This window comes from Echiichthys vipera (genome assembly GCF_963691815.1).
Source record: "Echiichthys vipera genome assembly, chromosome: 19".
NCBI classification, from domain to species: Eukaryota; Metazoa; Chordata; class Actinopteri; order Perciformes; family Trachinidae; genus Echiichthys; species Echiichthys vipera.
Genome location: NC_139844.1, coordinates 24368195 through 24392084, shown reverse-complemented (window position 1 = coordinate 24392084; position 23890 = coordinate 24368195). Strand labels below are relative to the sequence as shown.

Here is a 23890-nt window from a genome sequence, read left to right as displayed (position 1 = left end):
CTTTTATTGTGAAGGACTGAAGTTTGGTCCTAAATGTTTGGACAACATTGATGGGCTTTTATTGTGAAGGACTGAAGTTTGGTTCCGGATGTTCGGACAACATTGATGGGCTTTTATTGTGAAGGACGGAAGTTTGGTCCTGGATGTTTGGACAACATTGATGGGCTTTTATTGTGAAGGACTGAAGTTTGGTCCTAGATGTTTGGAAAACATTGATGGGCTTTTATTGTGAAGGACTGAAGTTTGGACAACATTGATGTGAATGTGGACGAGCAGCAGCTCCAGTGTTTACGGAGAGGAGATCTAAAGGGTTAGCACACGGCTAACTCAGCGTGTTAGCGTTTTAGCATGTTAGCGTCCTTTTGAGCGCTCTGGTTCACACAAAGATAAATCAGGACGTTCAAACCAGATTTGGTTCCAAAGAGAAGAAGTTAGACTTTAGTTTAAAAACATTAAATTAACTCTGAACATTACACCATCATTTAGATTTGTAGGTTCAAATTTAGACAAAAACTGTCGTCTGCAGACACAGATCTGTTCTCGTCTCCACAAACACGATGATGGAGGTTTGTTCCCCGTCTGCCCCGTTAGAAGAGGCTACCCCTCCTCCACAGTCTTGCGGTCTTCTCTGTACGTAGCGCTGGTACTTGACGACGTCCCCTCTCTTTAACCTCCTCACCCACACACCTGATAAATTTAGTATTTTCTGAAGGAAATCGATAAAACCCTTCACCGTTAGCTGTGTGTCCGGAGGGCCAACCCCAAACACAACACGATCCTGACGCCTGTTGGTTACAAACATTCTGAAATGCAGTATATGTATTTATGAAGAGGACAAGACCGGCTTCAGCCCTATAGGTGGCAGTAGTGGTCTGCACTTTTTGCAATGTACCGAATAGAAAGCTGAAGTCTTGGTGTCACTTTCAGGCGAGGTGTGGTTCCACTCGCTCTCATAACTTAATGGAAACTCTCACTGAGGGTGTCTTTAACTGGCCTTTCTGAGAAAGTGAGATGCTTTGCTGCTTCTGAGTCCCGTCCATGCTCTAAATCTGAAAATGAGTGCCTTTTAAAGTGCTGGCTACTAGCGTTCGAACCCTTGACGATGAAAAGTCAAATGCTTGATTGGTTAACATTTTAGAAACTGTTACAATTATGACATTTTTATAGCATGGGCCTTGCGCATATTATACATCGTCATAAGTGTTTCTCCCTCAGCTACGGTAGAGTCTATCATATCCAGTCTGTCAAGCTATTGATATTAAGTTATGATGGTCTTAGGCTTGGGACAATGGTTTTAAAGCAGCATTTTTTTGGGAGGGGGGATGTAGGGGGTGTGTCATGTGAGGGCAACATGCTAAAAAAACACATCTTGTAAGAAATTGCTTATTTACACATCCAGCATATACGGAACAACATTAACAATCATTCAGCATTGTGTTTCTGATCACCTGACCAATGAAAGTCCAATATTCACTCTTCAAGCTCTGTTTTGGTCTCTGACGATCACTCGGGGTGTTTAGCCGCTAAACGCTCCATTGTATCCACGTTATATGTCTGCTGTTTGCTGCTGGGAAGGTAGCAAAGAGACGGTATACCAAAGCTTTTTAACAGAAAAGAGCTGCCTGCTGCTAAAAACGAGTATTGAGAGAGACCCAAAAAAAAAACGGGCTAAAAGACACTAAAACGCTCCGCAGGGCTGAGGTGTACTGCAGAGTTAGGTGGTAATTCTCTGTGGTCACATTATTATGATTGACCCATTTGTCTACACTTTGTCTTTTAATCCCAGTGCAGCTTTAAAGCTGGTAAAAACACAAACACCAAATAAACAATGGCTTTTTTTTTAAACATACTGGCCCTCATTTATCAAACCAACTTTTATATTTCAAAACAGATCGGCTCCAGCCCCTCGCGACCCCGACAGGGACAAGAGGTTGAAGATGAATGAACGAAAAGGAAAGCGCACTGCAGAGCTAAAGTCATCTCCTCTGTCGTGGCTCCCCTCGATAAATTGCATTAAATCAAACAAGGTATCAGATGATTAACATCTTGGTATGGTTCTTCTAGGTGACAAAGGTTACCCTCTAACGCAATACCTAATAACCCCGCTGGCAAACCTCGCTACAGAGCAGGAGCGCAGGTTCAACAGTGCGCACACACGCACACGGGTCACAGTGGAGCGCGGCTTTGGGTTTACTGCCTCCGTTATTCTTTTCCATACAGCGTTTTTATGATGGGCCCCTTTTATTCCACTCTTTAGACGAAAAGCACATCTTTATTTTGCTCCATCTCGGATGTCAGGACGCCGATCTCTGTGTCGTAAAAGTTTCTTTTCTTACAAGTGTTTCGTCTCGCCGTGTTTGACCTCAGTGGGCGAGGCCTCGAACCAGGAATATTTAAGGGCGTAACATGTTAATGACGATCGAATTCAGCTGCCGCATTTATCAAGGCCCGCTCATTCATACGCTGAGATCGGTCCGATACGAATGTTTCATAAATCACACGTGAGTCCTTTCCTACGACCAATTCTGCGCTCAGATCTGCGCCCGTTTTCACGCAAGATTGACAAATGAGGGCCAGTATCCTTATCTATACAACCAGGTAAACAACATAGAAATGACATGTTGTAGAGCTAGATTTATAGTCATTTGCTTTATTAGAAATGTCAATGACTTTGAAGTAGGTGTTCTTGGTACTGAACAAGAAGTGCCTCACTGCTTAATATAAAGCCTGCTCCACAAACCTGCACAACATTAAACAGCAATCATTTTAATCAGCTTGAATGATTCATAATTCATGTTTAATTCATATCAAAGTTCGACCTTTGTGAGACTTTTTTTGTGTACACTATTTGGCACCACTGCTATTTTTGAACCACATTCAGACTTTCCAATCCCCGGTGCCATGCCAGTAAGCTTTTTGTAAGTGGATCATAGAGACATTCATACTCTCACAGAGACTTTCCTTTGTTATCAACCTGCTAGAAAAGTTCGATATCTCAAGCCTCGGAAACACACTTTCACTTTTGGTTATACTGGTCTGGTGCAAAAGCAGTTTAGGATTTGCTTAAGTCAAGCTCAGGCTTACTGCCTCTTCAAACACCGCTGCACCACAGTCACTTATCACTTCCTCTACACATGCTGCAGCCCACTGCACTTCCTTTTGCCTTTGCCTACAACCTTATATGACTCTGGAGTAAAGCAGAAATATTAGTCTCCTGCAGACATAAACCTTGACAGTTCTGTTCACACAACGCAATGTGCAAGATAATACTTCGTAATGGACACAGTGTATGCCATCCGCCCTGTTCAGCTATTTTTAATGTCACAGAAAAGCATGCGGTGTGCTTTCCACGTTTTCTCTCTTTTCACAGAATTTGGTATTGTTTCTTTTTGCTGTTATGCACATTTTAATTTGTACACTTTTGTATGATCACGCTAACCACTTTCACCGACCTTGTCTGAGTGTCCTTGGCTTAACAGACTGCTGTATTCCTCACTCACATCTTCTGAGATAAGGGCTGCGGGAGATGAACATAGAATTGCTAATATTTGAATGGCCTAACATACTGCTTGCTTAGAATTTACTTACAGATTTAGCAAGCATACGTTCCAGGAACTAACTTGTTTGTATTAACCAAATAGTTGGGAAAGAGCTTCAGAACCATGAGCGTGTTGCGGTTTGTGCAAATGAGATACACTGTCCAGACTGAAGGACTGAATGACTGACCAGTGGGGCTGCACTCTACTCTGGCCAGCTTAGCTGCTGTTGGTTGGGAGTGACCAGTTCCCACTCTTCAGGGGACATCTCGGACTCCCCTGCGCCTCAAGAGGCACCTCACCGTTGGAGAATACCTCTAATCCACCAATAACTGACGGATAACCAGTGATACTCATTGCTAAATTTACAAACTACTCAGACGTTTGTCACATGATCAGGATTCTCCCTGACTTCAATGCACTCTATCTCCTCCCTTTCTCTTTCCCTCTCCCTCTCCCGCTCTCTCTCCCGCTCTTTACGCTTGGCCCGTTTCTTTTTCTTGTGTCTCTTTTTGGACGGCGGGAAGAAGGTCAGGAAGACGGGCAAGATGACAAAGCAGTGCAACACGGTGCAGCCCGCAGTGAGGAGGGAGCACTTGAACAGTGTGTAGGTCAGATTGGAAGGCACAAACACCAGGGGCATGATCCCGATCACGAAGCAGGATGTGTTCTGCAGGATGGCCGCCCCGTGCTCCTCCAGTGCCAACTTGATACACTGCGTCCTTGTGTGCTCGGTAGCTAGCACAAAAGTGTACAGGTGTGGTGCACAGTGATCCATGGCGAAGTTGAGGGTAAAAATAAGGCACAGGATTGAGATGCTGTCCATGCCAACGTTCCAAAGGGTCATCAAACCCAAGACGCCCAGCTCCACGGATGTCACTGTGAGGATGAGCCAGAAGTTTCCCAGGGGGTTGATGACCAGGAAGAAAGTGAGGATGAGCATTGTGAGTACGCTAAAGCCTGAGGTCAGGATGGGTGAGATGACGGAGGAGCTGTAGCGGTCCATGAACACAAATGTAGGATTGAAGGCAATGAACTTGATGCTGTTAATCAGCATCAGCGGACGAAGCTTTTCCAGAAGCTCTACCACCTCTTCTCGCTTCTTTTCTGTCGTCCGCGCCACCAAGTACATCCGTGAGGCGATAATGTCGAACTCATCAGTCTCGCGGTTCTTGGAGAATATGATGTCCTCGGTGAAGTGCTGGTACTCCGGGCTGCGCAGGAAGGAGCCCTTGAGGATGGTGATGAAATCGCTCTTGGTTGATGCACTCACATTCACCACTCGCAAGTAGTGGAAAAAGTTGTCCATCCATGAGATCTTGTTGAAGCCATGACTCAGAGTCTTCAGGTGCTCCTGCACCGTGGAGTTCCAGTACTCGATGGGCTCGTAAATGTAAAACCCAATCACAGGACTGTAGTTGCTGAAGTATTTCTGCTGGGTCAGAGCGTATGAAACACTTGGAGAGTTGCTAGCCAGCAGGTTCACAATATTTGATCCATCACTAATTTGTAAACATCCCATGAAAGAGAAAGAGGCGTAGATGAGATATAGAATGACCACAAAGGGTTTAACATAGGTGTTGGTAATCCATTCCGTATAGTGCTCACGCAGGAAGTGCTGGATGAAGTGATTCTGGTAGGGGACGCTGTCGTGGTGCGTGGACAAGTCATGGCCATCGCTCATCATGGTTTTAAACCACGTGGGCTGGCGGTCTAGGTATTCCACTGAGGGGATCTTACAACAGAAAACACTGTGGTACCGGTTCTGCTCCAGCTGTCCGGCAAACACCAGGCAAGAGCCATAGAAAGAGAAAACGTAAAAGTAGTTGACCAGGATGGCAACGCACATGCTCTGGCAGAAGATTTTTACCGACTCAATGTTGGTAAAAGGGCTAGCTCCCATGCCAAAGGTGATGATATAGAGCGAGCTTGTCATTGTGTAGCACACCATCACGTCGGCAAACGCATCTGCCACGCGCTCCTTGAAGGGGAGGTTTTCCCTTGTTCTCCTCCAGCCCGCCAGCAGCTCGAACACCCCTTTGGTTCCATGGCCTAGAAGGAAAGAGAGACAACGCTGTAAGAATTCAGTTTGCAATGCCACGTTATCAGTGTGTACATCAAAAGGGATATGGTCTGGATGTTTGTTCTATTCGCATCAATGAATCATTCCTAGGATGTGAAAAAGTCCAGACTTCTAAATACAGGAAACATGATTTCCTCAAGCAGCATCAACAGAGGAATGAAAAAATATGACTTTTTGAATAAGCACATTAGGGAGATCTGGATTTCTTTAAAGCTGCAGTCGGCACGTCTGGCAGATCGAGTTGACTTGTTGTCAAATTTAGAATGTTTACAACTCTCACGCCCCTCCCCCTCTACCATCGAGTGCTCGTCAGTGCACGTGCACCAGATCCCTATCAATGCACCCGTGTCTTCTCTCATCAAAAACAACATAGAGTACACGCTACATGAAGGTAGGCTGGCTAACTTACTCCATGATAGCAACTGCTAACGTCATTTAGCATATGCCTGCTTGAGGCGCGTGCATGTGATATTGTAATGTAATCGAGGGGGGATGGGGCGGGAGGTATGTGGCGTGTGCACGAACTGTGCCTGAGAGTCAGCTCTGTGCTGAGTGGACAGGATGATACAGGCGCCGTGTATTTTTGCAAAAATACCCACAACAGGCTCTGCGTGCACGTAGAGGCACGTTTTTTTCTAAAACCGCACGATTGGCGTTGTTCTATCAGAGCTGAGTGTCGGCTTTAGTGAACTCGATCAAACAAATGTTGCAGACTGGAACTTAGATGTCATATTTAAACTTTTGTGCGACAATAACAACTGCTTTAAAATAAATATATAATGGTTGAGGAATGTACCACATGGCTGAAATCTCAGCTGATTTCCTTTTTGCCTGACATACCCCCTTTCTCTCCCCCAAAGTTTTCCCTGGTCTGCATGCATTCTCTGTTGTGTTGTATAGTTGAGTGGCAGCAACTATTTCAGACATGCAAGATGTCCCAGCCTGGTCCTGGTCCTGGTCCTGGTCCTGGTCAGATGCGTACATGAACTGATGAAGCCTCTTGGATGAGAGGTGAAACGTCTTCCTAGACAAAGAACCAAGTCCAGTTGCTTTTGACTGAAATTGCTTTAGGGATAATGACGACCTGGACAAATGAGCACATTCACAGGCTGTTCATAGTCTGAATAATGTGTCCTGCAGTTGGAACAGTTCCAATACTTGGATGGGAAACTAAGAGTACGACACTTCATAGAAATAAAAGACCACCTAATCAGCCTTTGATCAGGACAGCGGAGTGCATTCAAAAACATCAAAGGGATGAGGTTTGATACAAGGACGACAGGCCCTGAACTCCCATGAACCTTTATTCAAAAGTTCTTTTTCCATTACTGAATAGTTTAGTTGGTGTCTGCTAAATATTTTATAGAAGAGACCCAGAGGTCTGTCAATACCCAACCCATCAATCTGCAGTATTACCCCACATGGACCAACATGACGGGCATCAACCTACATATTAAAACTGTTTTCTGCGGTATGCAGTCAAAGAATGTCTTCAGAAATCCCTGTAGTAGCCATCCAAACTCCAAAAAGAGGAAATGGGGTGAGAGACAGAGAGGGGTGGGGGGAGACATGCAGCAAAGGGCCTGCGGGTCAGATGTGCTTTGCATTTGAATTTTGCGTGGGAATTTTTAAGCAAAGCAGCAAATACAAGTGCTTTCATTAGGCGTCATGTGAACAATCACCATAGTTTTGATAGATAGGAACTTAAAAGACAGTTAACTCGATGAAAATCTTCCGGATTATAACTTTAACAAGGGGCAAAGTCCAAACCACAACATTTAGAGTTCACTCAGATTACACTCTTTAGTCTCAACCACTACAGGTGTGTTTCTATAAGGGTAAAGTTTCAGGGCCAATCGCTGTGATTCCATTACAAAAAAAGGCCCCAGAGGGATTTAAGAGGCTACAAATGGGTTTAAATCGCCGGTGATCAGCAAAGAACCGGCAGGTCTCTGCTGATCGTGGTGGTGCCTGCTGCCGTGGTCCTACATGACGCTTCCTGCTGCTATTATCACTGTTACTCATATATACTATCACTAGTTTAATAAACTAAAAAATTTGTAGCTGTATCGTAGCTGCTATTGCCACTACTCATCATTGATCATGTTTGCCACCATAATTATTATCATTTTCATATTCTGTCACCTTAGCTGTGCTTGTTTCTACTGTTCTGTTGTATTAACTGTCTTAACATATACGTTATATTCACATTACTATAATATTATAGTTACTGTTAGGCTTTGCTTGCATCTCTGGAAGTGTGTCTGTCTGTCTCTCTCTGTCCATCTGTGTGTCTTTTCTCTCTTTCTCTCTCCTTTTCTTCCTCCCCAACCGGTGCAGACAGATGTGCGTCCTCCACAGAGCTGCGTCTGTCTGACGTTCCTGTCTGTTATAGTGAAGGTGTTCGTCTCCACCGTACTCTACGGGGGAATTGTTGGGTCTGTGTAAATCATAAATAAGTCATTGAGTGTGGTCTTTACCTACTCTGTAAAGTGTCCTGAGATAACTTTTGTTATGATTCGACACTATAAATCAAATTGAATTGAATTAAATTGAATTGAACCACAGATGAGGATCCAACCCGGCCGCAGCAGCAATAATTTTAACCAGGCCGTGCAAAGATGTGCGTGCACAGACCATGTTCTGTGCTGCTTTCTTCTACAAAACTATATAAGCTTCGCCATATCTGAGATAGAGTTGTACACAGTCCTCTCTGCCCTGCATCAGTAAGCAGCATCCAAATCGGTCTGCACTAGGCCCATTCATGTGAGTCAAATCTGTGGGATTTTCACCAGTTGAAAATATAGACATGAATACACAGTGTTCAAAGGCATAGTGCAAAATCTCCCACACAGGCAGGAGCACCCGCCCACCCAAGCACACTGTTCATTTATTTGTAAAATGCAGAAGCTGCATTTCTGTTGAGGGGGAAAGTGCTGCGAGGGAATGTGCTATACATCTCTGAGCACTAGGATCGATGTATTGTTCCTGTGTAACTGTTTCAGTGCAAGTGCACACTGGAGTTGGCCCATGTGTCTGTTTCTGGCTTTGAAATATACTTTTCAAATCCAGCAGGTGGACAGGGAAGTAAGAGGGATTGCTACCCTTGACAGCGTTGTAAATGTGTCGGCTACAGAGAGGAAAAAAAAGTTAATTAAGTATAAAGGATAAAGGATTAGGCCTTTGTAATGAGTTGGCTAGATGGCTTTTCCTGCTTTTAGTCTTATTAAGCTGTGCTGCAAGTCAATTAGGTAGTGTCAGTCGGTTTAGAGGGTGTGGAGAAAAAGGGAATTCATGACACCAGGGGCGGACGCAAACGTTTCCCTCCACCCGTTACCGAATAAGATGTTAGGTAACGTGTCGTTTTCTAGGATTCGCTCGCATTTGAGCCTAAAAATAAATGTGTTCAAACTGGAAAATGTATTTAGGAGCAGGTGTGCAAATGAGCTCACACTGTTATCACGCAGTAGCTCCCATGAAATCGCTACATGTTTGTTTTTCATTTCCTGTCTTTTTGCCTTTAGCGGTTAAAAGATTCCCTCGCGAGAACAAGAGAGCCAAGCGACCGAACCAATCAGCGTTGGTTTCTTTGGTGGATTGAAGTGAAACAGAAGAGACTGTTGAGTGTAAACAACATGGAGGCTTCCACGGATGAGATGAGCAGCTATGGAGCAAGCCGCTCACTAACTCTTTGTTCTCTGGATCCTTCTGTTGAATATGGACCGGGCTCCTGAAATTGCGCGTAGGAGCGGCCGCTTGCTGTCCACGGCCCGTTTGGGAGAGGTGGGCTTTTGTAAAGCGCGTTTGCACATGTACGAGCCCGAGCGTGCGCACGTGTACAAGTACGAGGCCTACGGCGGTTCTGAGGTCATTTCCTGTGCGCCTGTTGGGACGTAGAAAAAAGAAGGAGGGACCATGCGCGGACATTTCAAACAATGGCGGTGAAAGGTTCACGTTGGTGTGATGCGGAGGTGGAGTGTTTACTGCAGATTTGTTCGATGAAAAGATTCAAAAACAGTCGACAAGACGCACAAAAACTCCGAGGTCTACGGAAAGATCTGGAAACAAAGCCACACATTGCCATGACGTCATCAATGCGCGTGACGTGTTACGGCGTGATGACGTATAGGCAGCAAGAAGCATTATCCGAGGCCCAGGTAGTGTGAGTACAAACGGGCCTGGAGGGGGGGACAGGGACCCTAAAGCACGGGGCACGGGACGGACGCACAGTGGGAGGGCGCCCTAAGAAGCATTTAGGTCATAGTGCCATGGCGTTGGGACTGTGAACTCATTACTGTCAATAACAAATGCTTGGGAGACTTTACACCTGTCTTGTGTCTGTGTGAAACTACTTTTGCCTTCAGCTCCGTGCTCCAAAGTGAAAATAATCCCAATTAAAGGGATGAGAGAGAACTGAAAGAGAGCGCGCAAAGACCAGAATCAGCAACACGCCGGCTGGTGTGGTGTATTCACACCCACGTAAGACCCACGAGTGGGCAGCAAGCTGAACTAAAGTGTGAATATAGAAGTGTTTCTTTCTTACATGTTTCCCTTAGTCTATCAGAAGAGGATGATTTCACTCTAACAGAAGAGAGTAAATATTATTTTGGGGGAATCAATTGTTTATTAAACAGGACAGGAGTCCAATGTAGCCTTCACATGAACGGTTTATCCTTTGGTAGATACATTTACAAACCTTTGAAAAGTTAAATTAATCTGTAAAATCTTTATTAGAAGCTCGATTTAAATTTTGACTGGTTTGACAATGACTTCCTGTCCTGTTGTGTTTCCATGGTAGCAGCCAACAGCGTTGGGCGTTGCTGGTTGCCAGGGTTGTCTGTTGTTGGGTGCAGCTACTGTAGGCTGGCACTGGGTGAAATGGAGTTAGCCAATCCTGCAGTTGCTTGGGAGCCTCAGTGAAGGGGGCGTTCTTTGTCCCAGCAGCTGAGTGAGCAGAGACGGGCAACAACCAGAGTCACTATAGGCCAAGCATTCACTCCATGGACTGAGAGAAAGGAGAGGAACGCCATTCAAACGCACGCCCACATGGCTACGCTGCTCCTTGATGCTAACATCACTTTCATCTGCACTTAGCTGGAACGGCTAATGCTAACGGCTAATGCTAACTGTCAGTCAAACTCCTCTAATCCTTGTTTTGATGCTGTGATTTTCTGGAGGGGACGATTCAAACAGGCTCAAACAGACTCCGCTCTCCTGGAGCTACTGGGCCGGGTCTGACCAACCTGGCAACCCCACTGCTGGACTTCTTTTTTGTTGTTAGGACGACAATCTTGAGACACTAGATGGCGGTGTTCTGCTCATTCTCCATATTCAATCTTTGAGTGTAATGCATAATTTGATCCCCTTAAACTGTTATTTTTGTAAATGATGTTACAACAATAAAAAGCTAGTAAAGTCACTGAATCTTAGGAAGGACTCTGCACACAAAAATAGTAATAGTATTATGAATAGTTGCTGCAACCCGATCCAGATGTTAAAAACTTTCATACAGCTGGCAAATAAAGGACATAAGCTGAAAGAAGTCTGGACAGTGTGGACAGTGTGGACAGTGTGGACAGTGTGGGGGCTTCAATCGATGACAAAGTGAAAGCAGCAGTCGGGAGCACACGGCTGGAAGCATGGCTGCCGCTCAATGTTAATACGATTTTGAGGAAACTGACAATCCTCTGAATGTCTGAATGCTGATAATGCAAAACTGAACGTCCAAATTTAGACTCTGGCCTCTGTGGCGCTTAGGAAATACAAATGGATGATGAAAGACGAGCGGTGGTGAGGTAACACGGCAACAGAGAGGTCGCATTCCTGATTATTGCAGTTATAAAAGTTAACCAGTGTCACACAGATGCCCCCTAAACAATGACACACACACACACACACAGACACACATACACAGACACACATACACACGGTATGACTTTGCTCTTCGAACTTTATAGCCACGGCTGAGTCTGCAGGGGTGTTGCCCTCGCCATCTTCCCCCACACATAAACACTCTGGAACAAACAGCTCCACACAGACAGCAAATGAACTCGTCTGCCTCCTTTCACCTCCCTTCTTCTTCTACACTGCAGGTGGTGTAACACACATTTTGCGGCAGATGCAGTGAAAGCTTACGCCACCTCGTCCTCTATGTCTGTGCACAGCTGAGTGAAGTGATTGGGGGTTGTGTCCCGATAATAACAGCCTGTTATCAGCAACGTCAACCCACAAAAACAATCAAAATGTGCTTTTCAACATGCACGGTTTATTTGGTAATCCACTGAAATGGACTTTACTATGAGAGGAGCTGGTACAGGGGCCAGTAGGTAAGTATCTTTAATGAACTCTGGCTTCACTAACTACGCTGTTGCTGCTTTGTTTTGTGTGTAGGGACTCTTCTCATGCTGCTGCAGAGGTTAGCTGTTATTTTCAGCAGCATTAGTGGTTAAAAAAGACCTTTGAATGCCTTCACCGTGCTGCCCTGAGCTAATCACTGTTAGCCACGTCCGGATGTTAGCATCTCTCCTGGATTTTTCCGTTAATACTTGTGTTAACTGGCCCTTAATGTCACAAAGACTAAGGCAATAGTGGTGGATTTCAGGAGCAAGCAGGGCGGAGAGAGGTCTGTGGAGAGGGTCCCCGGTTTTAAGTACCTGGGGGTGCACCTCACTCAGGACCTCTCTCTGCACAAAGACCACCTGATTTTCAAATCAAGGCAGCGGCTTCACTTCCTCGGGTGGCTGAGGAAGTTCAAGGTCTCCCCCTCCCTCCATCCTGAGGACCTTCTACTCTGCAGCTGTCGAGAGCATCCTCACAGGTTGGATCTCGGCCTGGTACGGAAGCTGCACCGCGTGAGACCGGGCTGCCCTGCCCTGCAGAGGGACCATCCAGTCCTCCCTACCCACACTGGAAGAAACTTACAGCAAGAGTGTGAGAGCGAGGAAATCAGGCTCGGTGTCATGATTCCACCACGGCAGCCCTGAGTTTCCCTTGTGTGTGTTGTTGTGTCCCTGTCTGTATTATTCCTCCTGTCTGTGTGTGTGTGTGTGTGTGTGTGTGTGGGCGTGGCTTCTGCTCCGCAGGTGAACTCACTCTACAATCAAGTCTCCCATAAAGCCACTGGTTTCTCTCCTGCTCATTGCAAGATCGTCAGTCAGTCTCTGTGGCTGTTTGGATCCTGGCTTCTGTGCTTAGCTTGTGAAGCTAACCTCCCTGTGTTTTAGCTACCTGCTTCAGATTACTGTGCTTTGCTGTCCAGTCCTGAGCGTTGCTTCCTCTGCTGCTCTGCTTTTAATATCTGCAAGCTTTTCTGTGATGCAAATCTTTCTGCATGCTATGTGACCCACATAGACTCACAGTTCAGCAGCAGCTACATCCCATCCCACTGCGTTTTGAGTGGGCGTCTGGCCGGGTTTGCCCCCGGGTGTGAAACAGCACATTTGGTCATTTGCATTTTAAATTTCTCTCCTTCTGCAAGAAAAGTATGTTGCTGCTACTCTTCTGCAGCAAAACACGGAATTCATATCCCGGTGGTTGTTCTTTGTCTCTCTCCAGCAGAAAGTTTGTTGTTAAAAAGTCAAATAAAGTGCACACGGTGTAACCACAGGAAGTCAGCGATAACACGGCAACGTGGACTTACTGCTGAGTAAGTGTTGAGGCTACGCTGAGTGGTTCTTTTTATCTGTGGGTGAATGAGCTGCCTGCATTGATTGATTAATTGATTTGCATTTATTCAGTCAATCAATCAATCCTTTATTTGTTAGGGGCAGTGCACATTAATGAACAACGATACAACGCATCAGTGTAAAAGTGCCGGATTATAGCAAAGATGCTAATTTGCATCCGTAGTCCCTGCTAAAAAAATTAATAAAATACAAATAGAAGAGACAAGACACACCGCACGATACATGACACAGTCAGGAGGACCCCAGACCCACACAGGATACAACAATGACATAAGACGTCATGTGAAATATGACACAGACGAGTCAGTGGTCGCACTTTTGATTTGATTGAAGCCACTTTTTGAGTCAACCTTTGAAAGAGGAACATGTGGGCGTGCTCTTATTGTGGAGGGAAGACTGTTCCAGGTTTCCCGCCCCTACAACAGACGACACGTTCTTCCCAAACGCAGTGCACCTGTGTGGGATCTCACAGTCTCCTCTGACACGAGCCCTGGTGCTCAGACCCTCCAGAGTCCTTTTCTGTATGACTCAGTCAGTGGTGGTGGTGGAGCGAGACCGTGGAGACTTTTATACACACGACACGCAAATCTAAATGTTTTAAAATAATGGAAACTTAAAAAATTCACAAATACCACTTCAAACATAATATAATATAATATATATATGCTTGTTTCCATTTATCTTTGGGCTTTTGTTCCTTCTCTTCATCAGTCATATGACCCCATACTAAAATAGCACAAGTTAACAGTACATTACGTCGGCTGTTTAATAAGATTAGGGCCAGACCGACATGGAGTTTATACCAATACCAATTTTAACGGGGAAAAATTAACCCATCACTGATATGGCGGCCAATTAAGGCTCCGTTCACACCGCAGGTCTTGATGCACAATGCTGATGTTTTGTCTGTTCACATCACATCTTTAAATGTGTCCTGTCTACACTCACGCTCCTGAAGTGACCCGCATGAGCAGTTGATCATTGATGACTTAACGCCACAAAGGTGTTTAAGGAAGAGAACGTGGCAACAGCGACTGGTGTTGTAGGACTTTATGGCTAAATGAGGCTTGCATTGATTGATTTATTGATTTGCATTTATTCAAAAATACCACTTCAAACTTAATATAATATATATATATATATATATGCTTCTCTCCATTTGTTTTAGGGCTTTTGTTTCTTCTTGTGTCTGCCTGCAACTACATCTCCATCAGTCATATGACATATAATGCTAAATACTAAAATAGCACAAGTAAACAGTACATTACGTTGGCTGTTTGAATTTATATGGAATTTATACCAATACCCGTTTTAAAGGGGAAAAATTAACCCATTACTGATATGGTGGAAAATTAAGGCTCCGTTCACGCTGCAGGTCTTGATGCACAAATCTGATTTATTGTTTGTGTGTTCACATCACGTCTTTAAGTGTCTACAGATTTCTGTGTGACCAGCTCACGCTCCTGAAGTGACCCGCATGAGCAGTTAATCATTTATGACATCACACCGCAACAGTGTTTACGGAAGAGAACGTGGCAACGGCGACCGGTGTTGTAGGACTTTATGGCTTAATGCTGAAAACAGTGTGTGGTGGAAGTGTCACCGCAAATACTAATGAGGTCTAAACCTTCCCTCCCCCTCCGCTGTCCGCCTGCTTCACTGCTGTCCTCCATGACGTCAAAGTCACATTAAATGTGTCCTGGCTGCTCAGATTGAGGTCTCATTCAAAAAATCTGATGCGTATCTGATTCAGTATCACATTTAAAAGTGTCCTAATTGTGATTTTAAATGTCAGATTCAGTGTGACTTGTGCTGTTCACACTGTTAAAGAATCAGATATGGGTCACACATGAGAGGACACATCAGATTCAGGTCACTGCAGTGTGAACGCAGCCTTTTAAATGTGGATCGTGCACTGATTTTGTGCCTATATGACTCTGCAAAGGTACTCTGAAGGCTTCTTTCTACAACAAATCGCTTCATCGCTCTAAACAAGAGATGTGTCGTTGGATGTTACACTTTAAATCAACATAACAGTCTGTATTAAACTGGCATAGGGTTCAGACTCACGGACAATAATACAGATGGGTCAAAACCTTTCAGCTGTACCTTTCGTATGCCCCTCCCCCCCAGCCTCACATACATGCCCCACAATGAGGCAGAATGTCAAAGTCTGACGGATGGAGACTCCTGTAGGCGAGGACGATCGGATCAAGTTGAGGGAACGGACCTGACGGAGACGCTACGTCTGTTTTCCATACGGTCGGTGGTTTTCCCTTCACGGGGGCAGAAAGGTCGGTTACATCAGACCCCGAGAGTCAATGCGTTCACTGCAGACGCTGGTCTTTAATGATACATCGCAGTAAGTGTCTGCTTTTGCTGTACAGCTGTGTGTCGGAGTCGTGCTGAGCAGTTTGGGCTTTTGACTGAATCTGGAAAAAAGAAAATGAGGAGAGGAAAACGGCTGATTCTGAAATGAAAGAATCATTTATGGGGTGCATTCGTTCCCTTAAGCGTCGCTCCTCCAGAGCACAGGGAGCACTTATGTTTACACCCAGCCGCACAACCAATCAAATGCTTTTCTTTATTTCTAAATGTTTTCTCGTAGCTGCCGAGGAAAACCTGCATCTCTAACACGAGTGTGAAACACCACGGGAGGACTTTGCTGCCAGTCCGTCTGCTTTGATGTGATAAGAGTTCACACAGAATAAATGACACAAAAACAACACAACAGACTAAAACACACAGTCACAGGAAGTACGGAAGAGTTTTCTCTGTTGGTCCAGACCATTAAATATGCAGGAGCCCCCCCCCCCCCTCTGATGCTATATTTAGCGCTGTTGAGTCCTTTCGAGACCCCACTTCCTGCTGAATGTTCCATTAAATATGGATTAGCCCCCAACACACCTGCTCATTGATTCTTATCTGTGGAAGTGGCCATGCTATTCACACACACACGCAAACGGGAAATTAGTTTGAGAGACAGGGACATGTACATGCACCATATGGGTGATTTTTGGTCACCGGACTCCTCCAGATGATGGAGTCTCCTGGTCTCAGCAGATCCATCTGAACTCTGGTGTAAAGATCTTAGTGAAGGGGTGAAAATCCTGGTTTCTGATTGGATAAACCATCGGTCTATCACCGACATACGGGCCAAACCAACCAATCAGATGAGTGAAGCGTGTGACGTGCTAACAGCGTGGAGGCAAAGCTCAGAAAGGAAACAACATGTGGGTAAAGGAGATTTTCCCTTTGTGTTTAACGTGAATTTACGGATCAAAGGCCCAATTTCAGGAGGTGAGGCCCAAACTCTGAGACAAATACGGTGTGCGTATATCTGCAGAGTTGCAGCTGCGCTCGACTCACTGCTCAGTGTGTTGGTGACGTTTCAGAGCTCTTCAGCCTCTCAGAGTGTTTGAGGTGAAGGTAAACCTCCAGCTCTGTGACACGGTGGGAGAGTGGAGGCAGGGCGTCAGTCTGCAGTAGTTCAGCCTGTGGGGTTCGTCTCCCACGGGATGTGCGTTGTTATTCACTAAAGGTTATGGGAGTATGTCCAGCGTGGCGTGTTACACCTGTGCATTCCCTGAAATATCAAATAAAGCAGCATCACTCTGCTGGGATCAATTCTGCATTTGTCAGTTATGATGCGACACGCGTGGAACCGTTTAACTCTGATTGCGAGTTTCATGTTTTTGGACCCAGGTGATCCAAAGAAACCCCGGAGATGTTCAACGCACTTCGTATTTCACCCCTCAGCTTGCAACGCGTACTAACATTAGCTAGTTGACAGCCAACAGCTTACGTTCGACAGCTCAGGTCACTTGATTTTTCAGCAAAAGTTGTTGGCAAAATGTTTTTTCAACTTTAAAAACCAAACTGTTTTCAGTTAAATTTGATTTAAAGAGCATTTATCGTTCAGCCATCTCACTATATATATAATATCATCATCGTGTATCATCATGTCTTCTCTTCAGGGCCGAACATGAGAGCGCCCTCCTATCAGGATAAAGACCGAACGCACTCACTGGCCCCCGACACACACACACACACACACACACACATTAATGAGGAGTTATACAGCTGCCTGATTAATGACACGTAATATGTTCCACTTGAAGGGACCAGTAATGGGAAACCCAGTGAGGTTACCTTTAGTGATGATTAGGATTCTGCCACGTTTACGACAAACTAGTAAATCAGTAGATTACAGTTAATACACGACGCTATGAATATAGATATGTGAGCTCGGCCTGTCCATGAGAGTAAGTGAGGATCTAAGCATCCAAGTCTGTACTATGTACCTCAATGTTGCATGTGTGTGTGTGTGTGTGTGTGTGAGTGTGAGTGTGTGAGAGAGAGAGAGACACACACACACACGCCTGCTTGTTTGTCATGACCATTCCTGGTTATGTTCAGTAGAGAATGCTGTATGTGTGTGTGTGTGTGTGTGTGTGTGTGTGTGTGTGTGTGTGTGTGTGTGTTTGTGTTTGTGTGTGTGTGTGTGTGTGTGTGTGTGTGTGTGTGTGTGTGTGTGTGTGTGTGTGTGTGTGTGTGTGTGTGTGTGTGTGTGTGTGTGTGTGTGTGTGTGTGTGTGTGTGTGTGTGTGTGTGTGTGTGTGTGTGTGTGCGTGAGAGAGAGAGAGAGAGAGAGACACACACACAGGATCCACCTGCTTATTTGTAATGACCATTCCTGGTTACATACAGAGAATACTGTATGTGCGTATGAGAGGCATACTGTGTGTGTGTGTGTGTGTGTGTGTGTGTGTGTGTGTGTGTGTGTGTGTGTGTGTGTGTGTGTGTGTGTGTGTGTGTGTGTGTGTGTGTGTGTGTGTGTGTGTGTGTGTGTGTGTGTGTGTAGGTCAGGTATCTCCTGACCAGGGAGCTCTGACATTAATGTGAAGATCAATATTTTCATAGGGAACGAGAAGGATCAGCTGCGGTGCTGGAGAACATCTCCACCTGTGACGCATGAATAAATCTACTCACACACACGAGGCGGTTACACACGTACGGGGCCTTTCATTCAATCCAGCATTACACCCCCAACCCACTCAATTAAACAAATTATCCTTTCAATTATGATTTTGGCTCCTGACAAATATGAAAACAAAATAATCAGGATAAAAGGGGGCAGCAGCTCCAGCAGGGGACCCCAAACTTCCCTTTCCCGGGCCACATTAACCAGCTCTAACTGGGGGATCCTGAGGCGTTCCCAGGCCAGCGTGGAGATCTAATCTCTCCACCTGGTCCTGGGTCTTCCCCGAGGCCTCCTCCCAGCTGGACGTGCCTGGAACACCTCCCTAGGGAGGCGCCCAGGGTTCATCCTTACCAGATGATCCTGAACCACCTCCACTGGCTCCTTTCAACGCAAAGGAGCAGCGGCTCTACTCCGAGTTCCTCACGGATGCTGAACTTCTCCCCCTCTCTCTAAGGGAGACTCCAGACCCCCTCCTGAGGAAACACATTTCACACGCTTGGACCTGGTTCTTTGGGTCCTGACCCAGCTTTCATGACCACAGGTGAGGGTAGGAACCAGGACTGAGCGGTAGATCCAGAGCTTTGTCTTCCTCAGCTCTCTTTTCATCACAACGGTGCGGTAGAGCGACTGCAGCTCCGCCCCCGCTGCTCAGATTCTCCGGCCAAACTCACGCTCCATCGTCCTCTCACTCGTGAACAAGATCCCGAGGTACTTGAACTCCTTCACTTGGGGTCAGGACTCATTCCCTACCTGGAGTAAGCAATCCACCGCACACTGGACGTGTTACCGTGGTTACTGTGCATGAACATTATGCAGTTTATACAGAACGCGTCTTTATCACTTCCCCTAATCTGTCTGCTTTGATTAAACCGTGAGGAGGCTCCTTATACCATAAACACAGCCCCAGTCTTCCATTAAAGGTCCAAGATGAAGGGGAACAAGGAGAAATCTGGTTCCAGGAATAAAAAGAACAACAACGTTTGTCCTGTTTCCCACGGCAACCATTAATTCTGGTAGAAATATTGTGCGTACACCATGCAGCCTTCGAACGGCTCGCTCTTCCAGAAATGGTGTAGAGCCATATTAATTGATGGATAGACCTGGTGTATGATTCCTCCCTTCAGCCTTTAATAACGACCCTGAAGCTGTCATACCTCCATCATCCCGGCGCCACTCACGGCAATAACATCCATAGATCGATCATCAGTCATCCGACCCTACGTATAGAAAGAGGCAGGAGCTCCCAGAGGGCTTTTCACCGTCGGCAGAGACGGCCACCGCGCCTGACTGCCTGCGAATGTGGAGTGTCACTATTTATCTCTCCCTCGCCAGATGAGAGAAAAATATCACTCCGTAAAAACATCAAGGTCCAGAAAGAGGACGCTTCAAACAGCGTGTGAATCGTGCAGCAGCACTGACAGCAACATCACAGGCGCAGGTGGATGCGGCAGCACGTCTTTAATGAGCCTCCTTCTGCTCAAATGTAAAGGGTTGGAAAAGCAGATCACCACGACTTGGTTTGGCTCTTTTGAAGTGGGGTGAGATGAAGTACTTATAGTCAGAGTGTTACCCACAGTAGGTGGCAGTCAGCACATCGTAAGTTTGGAGAGGCAGACACGAGTCCGGACACAGAAGCTGAGCCATGTACGGGTGTACATGTGGACGGGGCGGCAGCAGAAGCAAATTTAAACCACCTTAAAAAACAACATTAGTTTAAAGCTGCACTGAACCGCTGAGTGAGACCCGATTACGATCCCTGCACCCACTCCTTGACGATTGTGACCCGGTGCAGGGTAGGGGTTTTCAAAGTGGGGGCTGCACGGAGGGGGAAGGTTTTAATCATTATTATAAAATATAATTAGATTTTTTCGCATCTCATCTCATCTCATCTTCAGCCTCTTATCCGGGGTCAGGTCGCGGGGGCAGCAGCTCTACCAGGGGACCCCAAACTTCCCTTTCCCGGGCCACATTAACCAGCTCTAAGAGCGTACTCACACTGTCCTTCCGTACCGCGACCCGGGCTTTAGGGTACTTGTCCCCCCCCTCCCTCTCCCCCCGCGCCCCAACCCCGTTTGTACTCACACTGCCAGGGCCTCGGAGAATGCTTCTTGCTGTCCATACGTCATCACGCCGTAACACGTCACACGCATTGATCGCGTGTGTGTGGCTTTGTTTACAAATCTTTCCGTAGACCTCTGAGTTTTTGTGCGTCTTGTCGACTGTTTTTGAATCTTTTCATCGACCAAATCTGCAGTAAACACTCCACCTCCGCATCACACCAACGTGAACCTTTCACCGCCATTGTTTTAAATGTCCGCGCATGGTCCCTCCTTCTTTTTACATGTCCGAACAGGCGCACATAACGCTACTGCCGTAGGGCTCGTGCTCGTGCTCGTACACGTGCAAACGGCTCCGCTAAAGCCCACCTCTTTCAAGCGGGCCGTGGACGGCCCGCTGGTCGCAGTTGTGCGCAGAGCGGGTGCACTCACATGGCTTAAAGGTACTAGGCTTTAGCTGAAAAAACGGTTTTGGCCCCGGCCAGAAGGACAGTGTGAGTACGCCCTAACTGGGGGATCCTGATATATATATATATATATATATATATATATATATATATATGTAAAGCTGAGTAAATAAAAACGAGCGGCCATCATTACTTTAAGAAGTGAAGTCAGTCAGTCCGAAAAATTGGGAAAAGTTTGAAAGTGTCACCGAGTGCATCTACGATTTTCAAAGACATGAAAATAAAGAAAATTCTTTGAATGAGGTGTGTCCAAACGTTTGGTCTGTACTGTAGATATAAAGTATATATATATATATATATATATATATATATATATATGTGTATGTATGAATTACATAAAATAATGCAAAGCATAATTAAATAAGTACTGATTAAAGTTCTACGTGAGAACTCTGCTGTTTTAATGTTTTCTCACAGAGTTTTTATTATTATTGTTTTAATGTTTTGTGTTTCACTGTGACACAGGGACCTTTACTCCCAGAGTGCGTTAAAGAGTCGGCAGGAGAGTCGCAGATTATTACGGGATGAGCCGAGATAACTTACTATTTTCTTAGTTTTCTAAATATATCACCATGACAACCATTACTGTTCACCTGCAGGTTTAAATGGACGTCCCTCAGAACGTGTTGAGACACTGGTGTTAAGTGAACTGCGCTCTCTTCTTGCAAGAATACATTTTGTCTTTATTTTAACTTATGCGTCATATTCACATTACTATAGATCTGGAAGTCTGTCTGTCTTTTCTCTCCCTCTCTCTCCTTTTCTTCCTCTCTCCGGTGCAGACAGATGTGCGTCCTCCACAGAGCTGGGTCTGTCTGACGTTCCTGTCTGTTATAGTGAAGGTTTTCAACGCCACCGTACTCTACGGGGGAATTGTTGGGTCTCTGTAAATCATAAATAAGTCACAGAGTGTGGTCTTTACCTACTCTGTAAAGTGTCCTGAGATCACTTTGGTTATGATTCGACATATGTAAATAAAACTGAATTGAATTGAATTGAACTTGGTTCCAAACGGGTCCTTGCGTCACAACATTGCACTTTAAGACATGGCTTGACCCCTCTCTCATCAATAACCAACAGTCCCTCAGCATGTTCTCCTTTGGTCGTGCTATAACTCTCCAGTGCACCTCCATGCTTTATAAACTCCACGCTGCTCCTTCCATGAATATGCTTTTGTCTTGTTTGTGTTTGCTTGCTGTGGCACGAATACACCTGCACACAGTTCAGGCGAGGTAGCCCATGTGAAACCATTTACGCTCTCACTGTGAGTCGGTGCGACTTGGACGGAAAGAGATTGGATTACGGCCTCGGAGCCTCGGAGCCTCGGAGCCGCGGAGCGCTGCCGTGTCCCTGTGGGACGTACAATTGCTGCGCGTTGGTTTGAGTAAATAAAATGCACTTTGAGGGGATCGATACGCCGAGCTGATTTGGGCCCGCTGCCGGCTGCGAGAGAACAACGCAGCTGTCACTCACTTCCTGCCTGATGTCGCTGCATGTATGTTTCATGAGTGCTGCTTCCTTCCGCCCTCTCCGTTCCTACTCTTCTAACAGCCCTCACACATCCAGAGAGAGAACGAAGCGACAAGCTCGGCTCAGCGGTAATTGGCCGGTTTGCAGATGACACAGCAGATAGACGCAGGGGGGACAGACAGGAGGAGGAGCCGCTCCGTATTCGACAAAAGGTCCGCCCGCACGTGGTGGTACCTGCCCCGAGTGGCTCCTTCCTCTACGTGATTCAAAGGCCTGAGATGACATTAGAGCGATTATTCAGAGAGTAATGGATTAGTTTCTCTACGATGTTAAAGGAGGCTTGGACGAAGCAGATAAAGGGAAACCGTGACACAGCTTTACATTTAATGAGCCACGTTCAGCCTCAGAGAGGAGACAGGTGTGTAGTTGAGATTACAATAAAGGCCGGGTTTGACAACAGGGGGGGATCTGAGCAAGGAGGGGTAGAAAGTAGGGAAGGGGCCATTGCCCTGCCACTTTACACCCCTCCATAGGCTGTATATAAAAGGACGTAGCGTCTCCGTCGACGTCCGTACTCTCAACCTACAGGAGTCTCCATTTTGTCAGATTTTGACTCCGCCTCATTTCCTCTGACTAAAAAGGGCATGTATGTGACGTTGGGGGGAGGGGCGTACGTCCATCTGGCTGACGTTTACCTCCGAGGGGAAGTGAGGGCCAGAGGCTAGCTGTCACTCAAGAGGTCACGCCCCTAATTATTCATAAACTTTAACCTCCAATAAAATAAAAACTAGCCCCTCCCCCTCAGTGTTGTCATGGAGACCTGATCTAAACACACAGACTAGAATGTTCTTTTGTCCTTAAACAGGTTTAATGATGCTGTGTAAACGGCCTGTTTAACATGGGGCTCAATGAGAAACTGCTCTGTTATGAAACCTGCCCCTAGTGGACACTCAGAGAACTGACGCTGACGGAGCTTCCTGATTGTGTGTCTCATAGCTTCAAGATCTAACGACCTTTCTGGATATAAAATTTCATTTCTTTCTCATCATTTAATCTTATTATTAAACATCCGTGTGAGACTCAGTCATCGTCAGCCTCTGAATCTTGTGAGGTCACAGTGACCTTGACGTTTGACCACAAAAATCCAATAAATGAATTCCTAAATCAGAGTTGTCATCTCTGCGTATGTGAAGAAAACACCCCGAGGCGTTCCTGAGACGCCACGTTGATGAGAGTTGGATGGACAGACGGACGACAAAAATACACAATGCCTCCGGCCGTGGCTGTGGCTGTCACTGGTGCGGAGGTCTGAAAATATCCTCATATCGTCGGGCTTTGGTTTTATCCTTACACATGCAACAACAAGATCCGTCCGGTCCGACTAGTGATTGGTTTTATCCGTAAACTACTCCAGACTCATTAATGCTTATGGAGTGTGCTGCTTGTTACATTCATCTTCAACCGCTTATCCCGGGGTCTGGGTCGCGGGCTGACATCGGGCGTGAGGCGGGGTCCACCCTGGACAGGACGCCAGTCTATCACAGGACACATAGAGACGAACAGAGACAGACAACCATTCACACCTACGGGTGATTTAGAGTCATCAATG

At 45.9% G+C, this 23890-nt stretch overlaps 1 protein-coding gene across 1 annotated transcript in view; it reads right to left on the bottom strand.

Moving 5' to 3' along the window:
- Positions 1–3912: 3912 nt before the first annotated feature.
- ptchd4 (patched domain containing 4) overlaps positions 3913–23890 on the bottom strand; it is a gene marked incomplete at both ends in the record, with an annotated part of 44607 nt that continues 24629 nt past the window's right edge. The window contains one exon of the mRNA XM_083933988.1: positions 3913–5588. Within this exon, the coding sequence (XP_083790114.1) occupies positions 3913–5588 (1676 nt within the window). The remainder of the gene's footprint in view (positions 5589–23890) is intronic.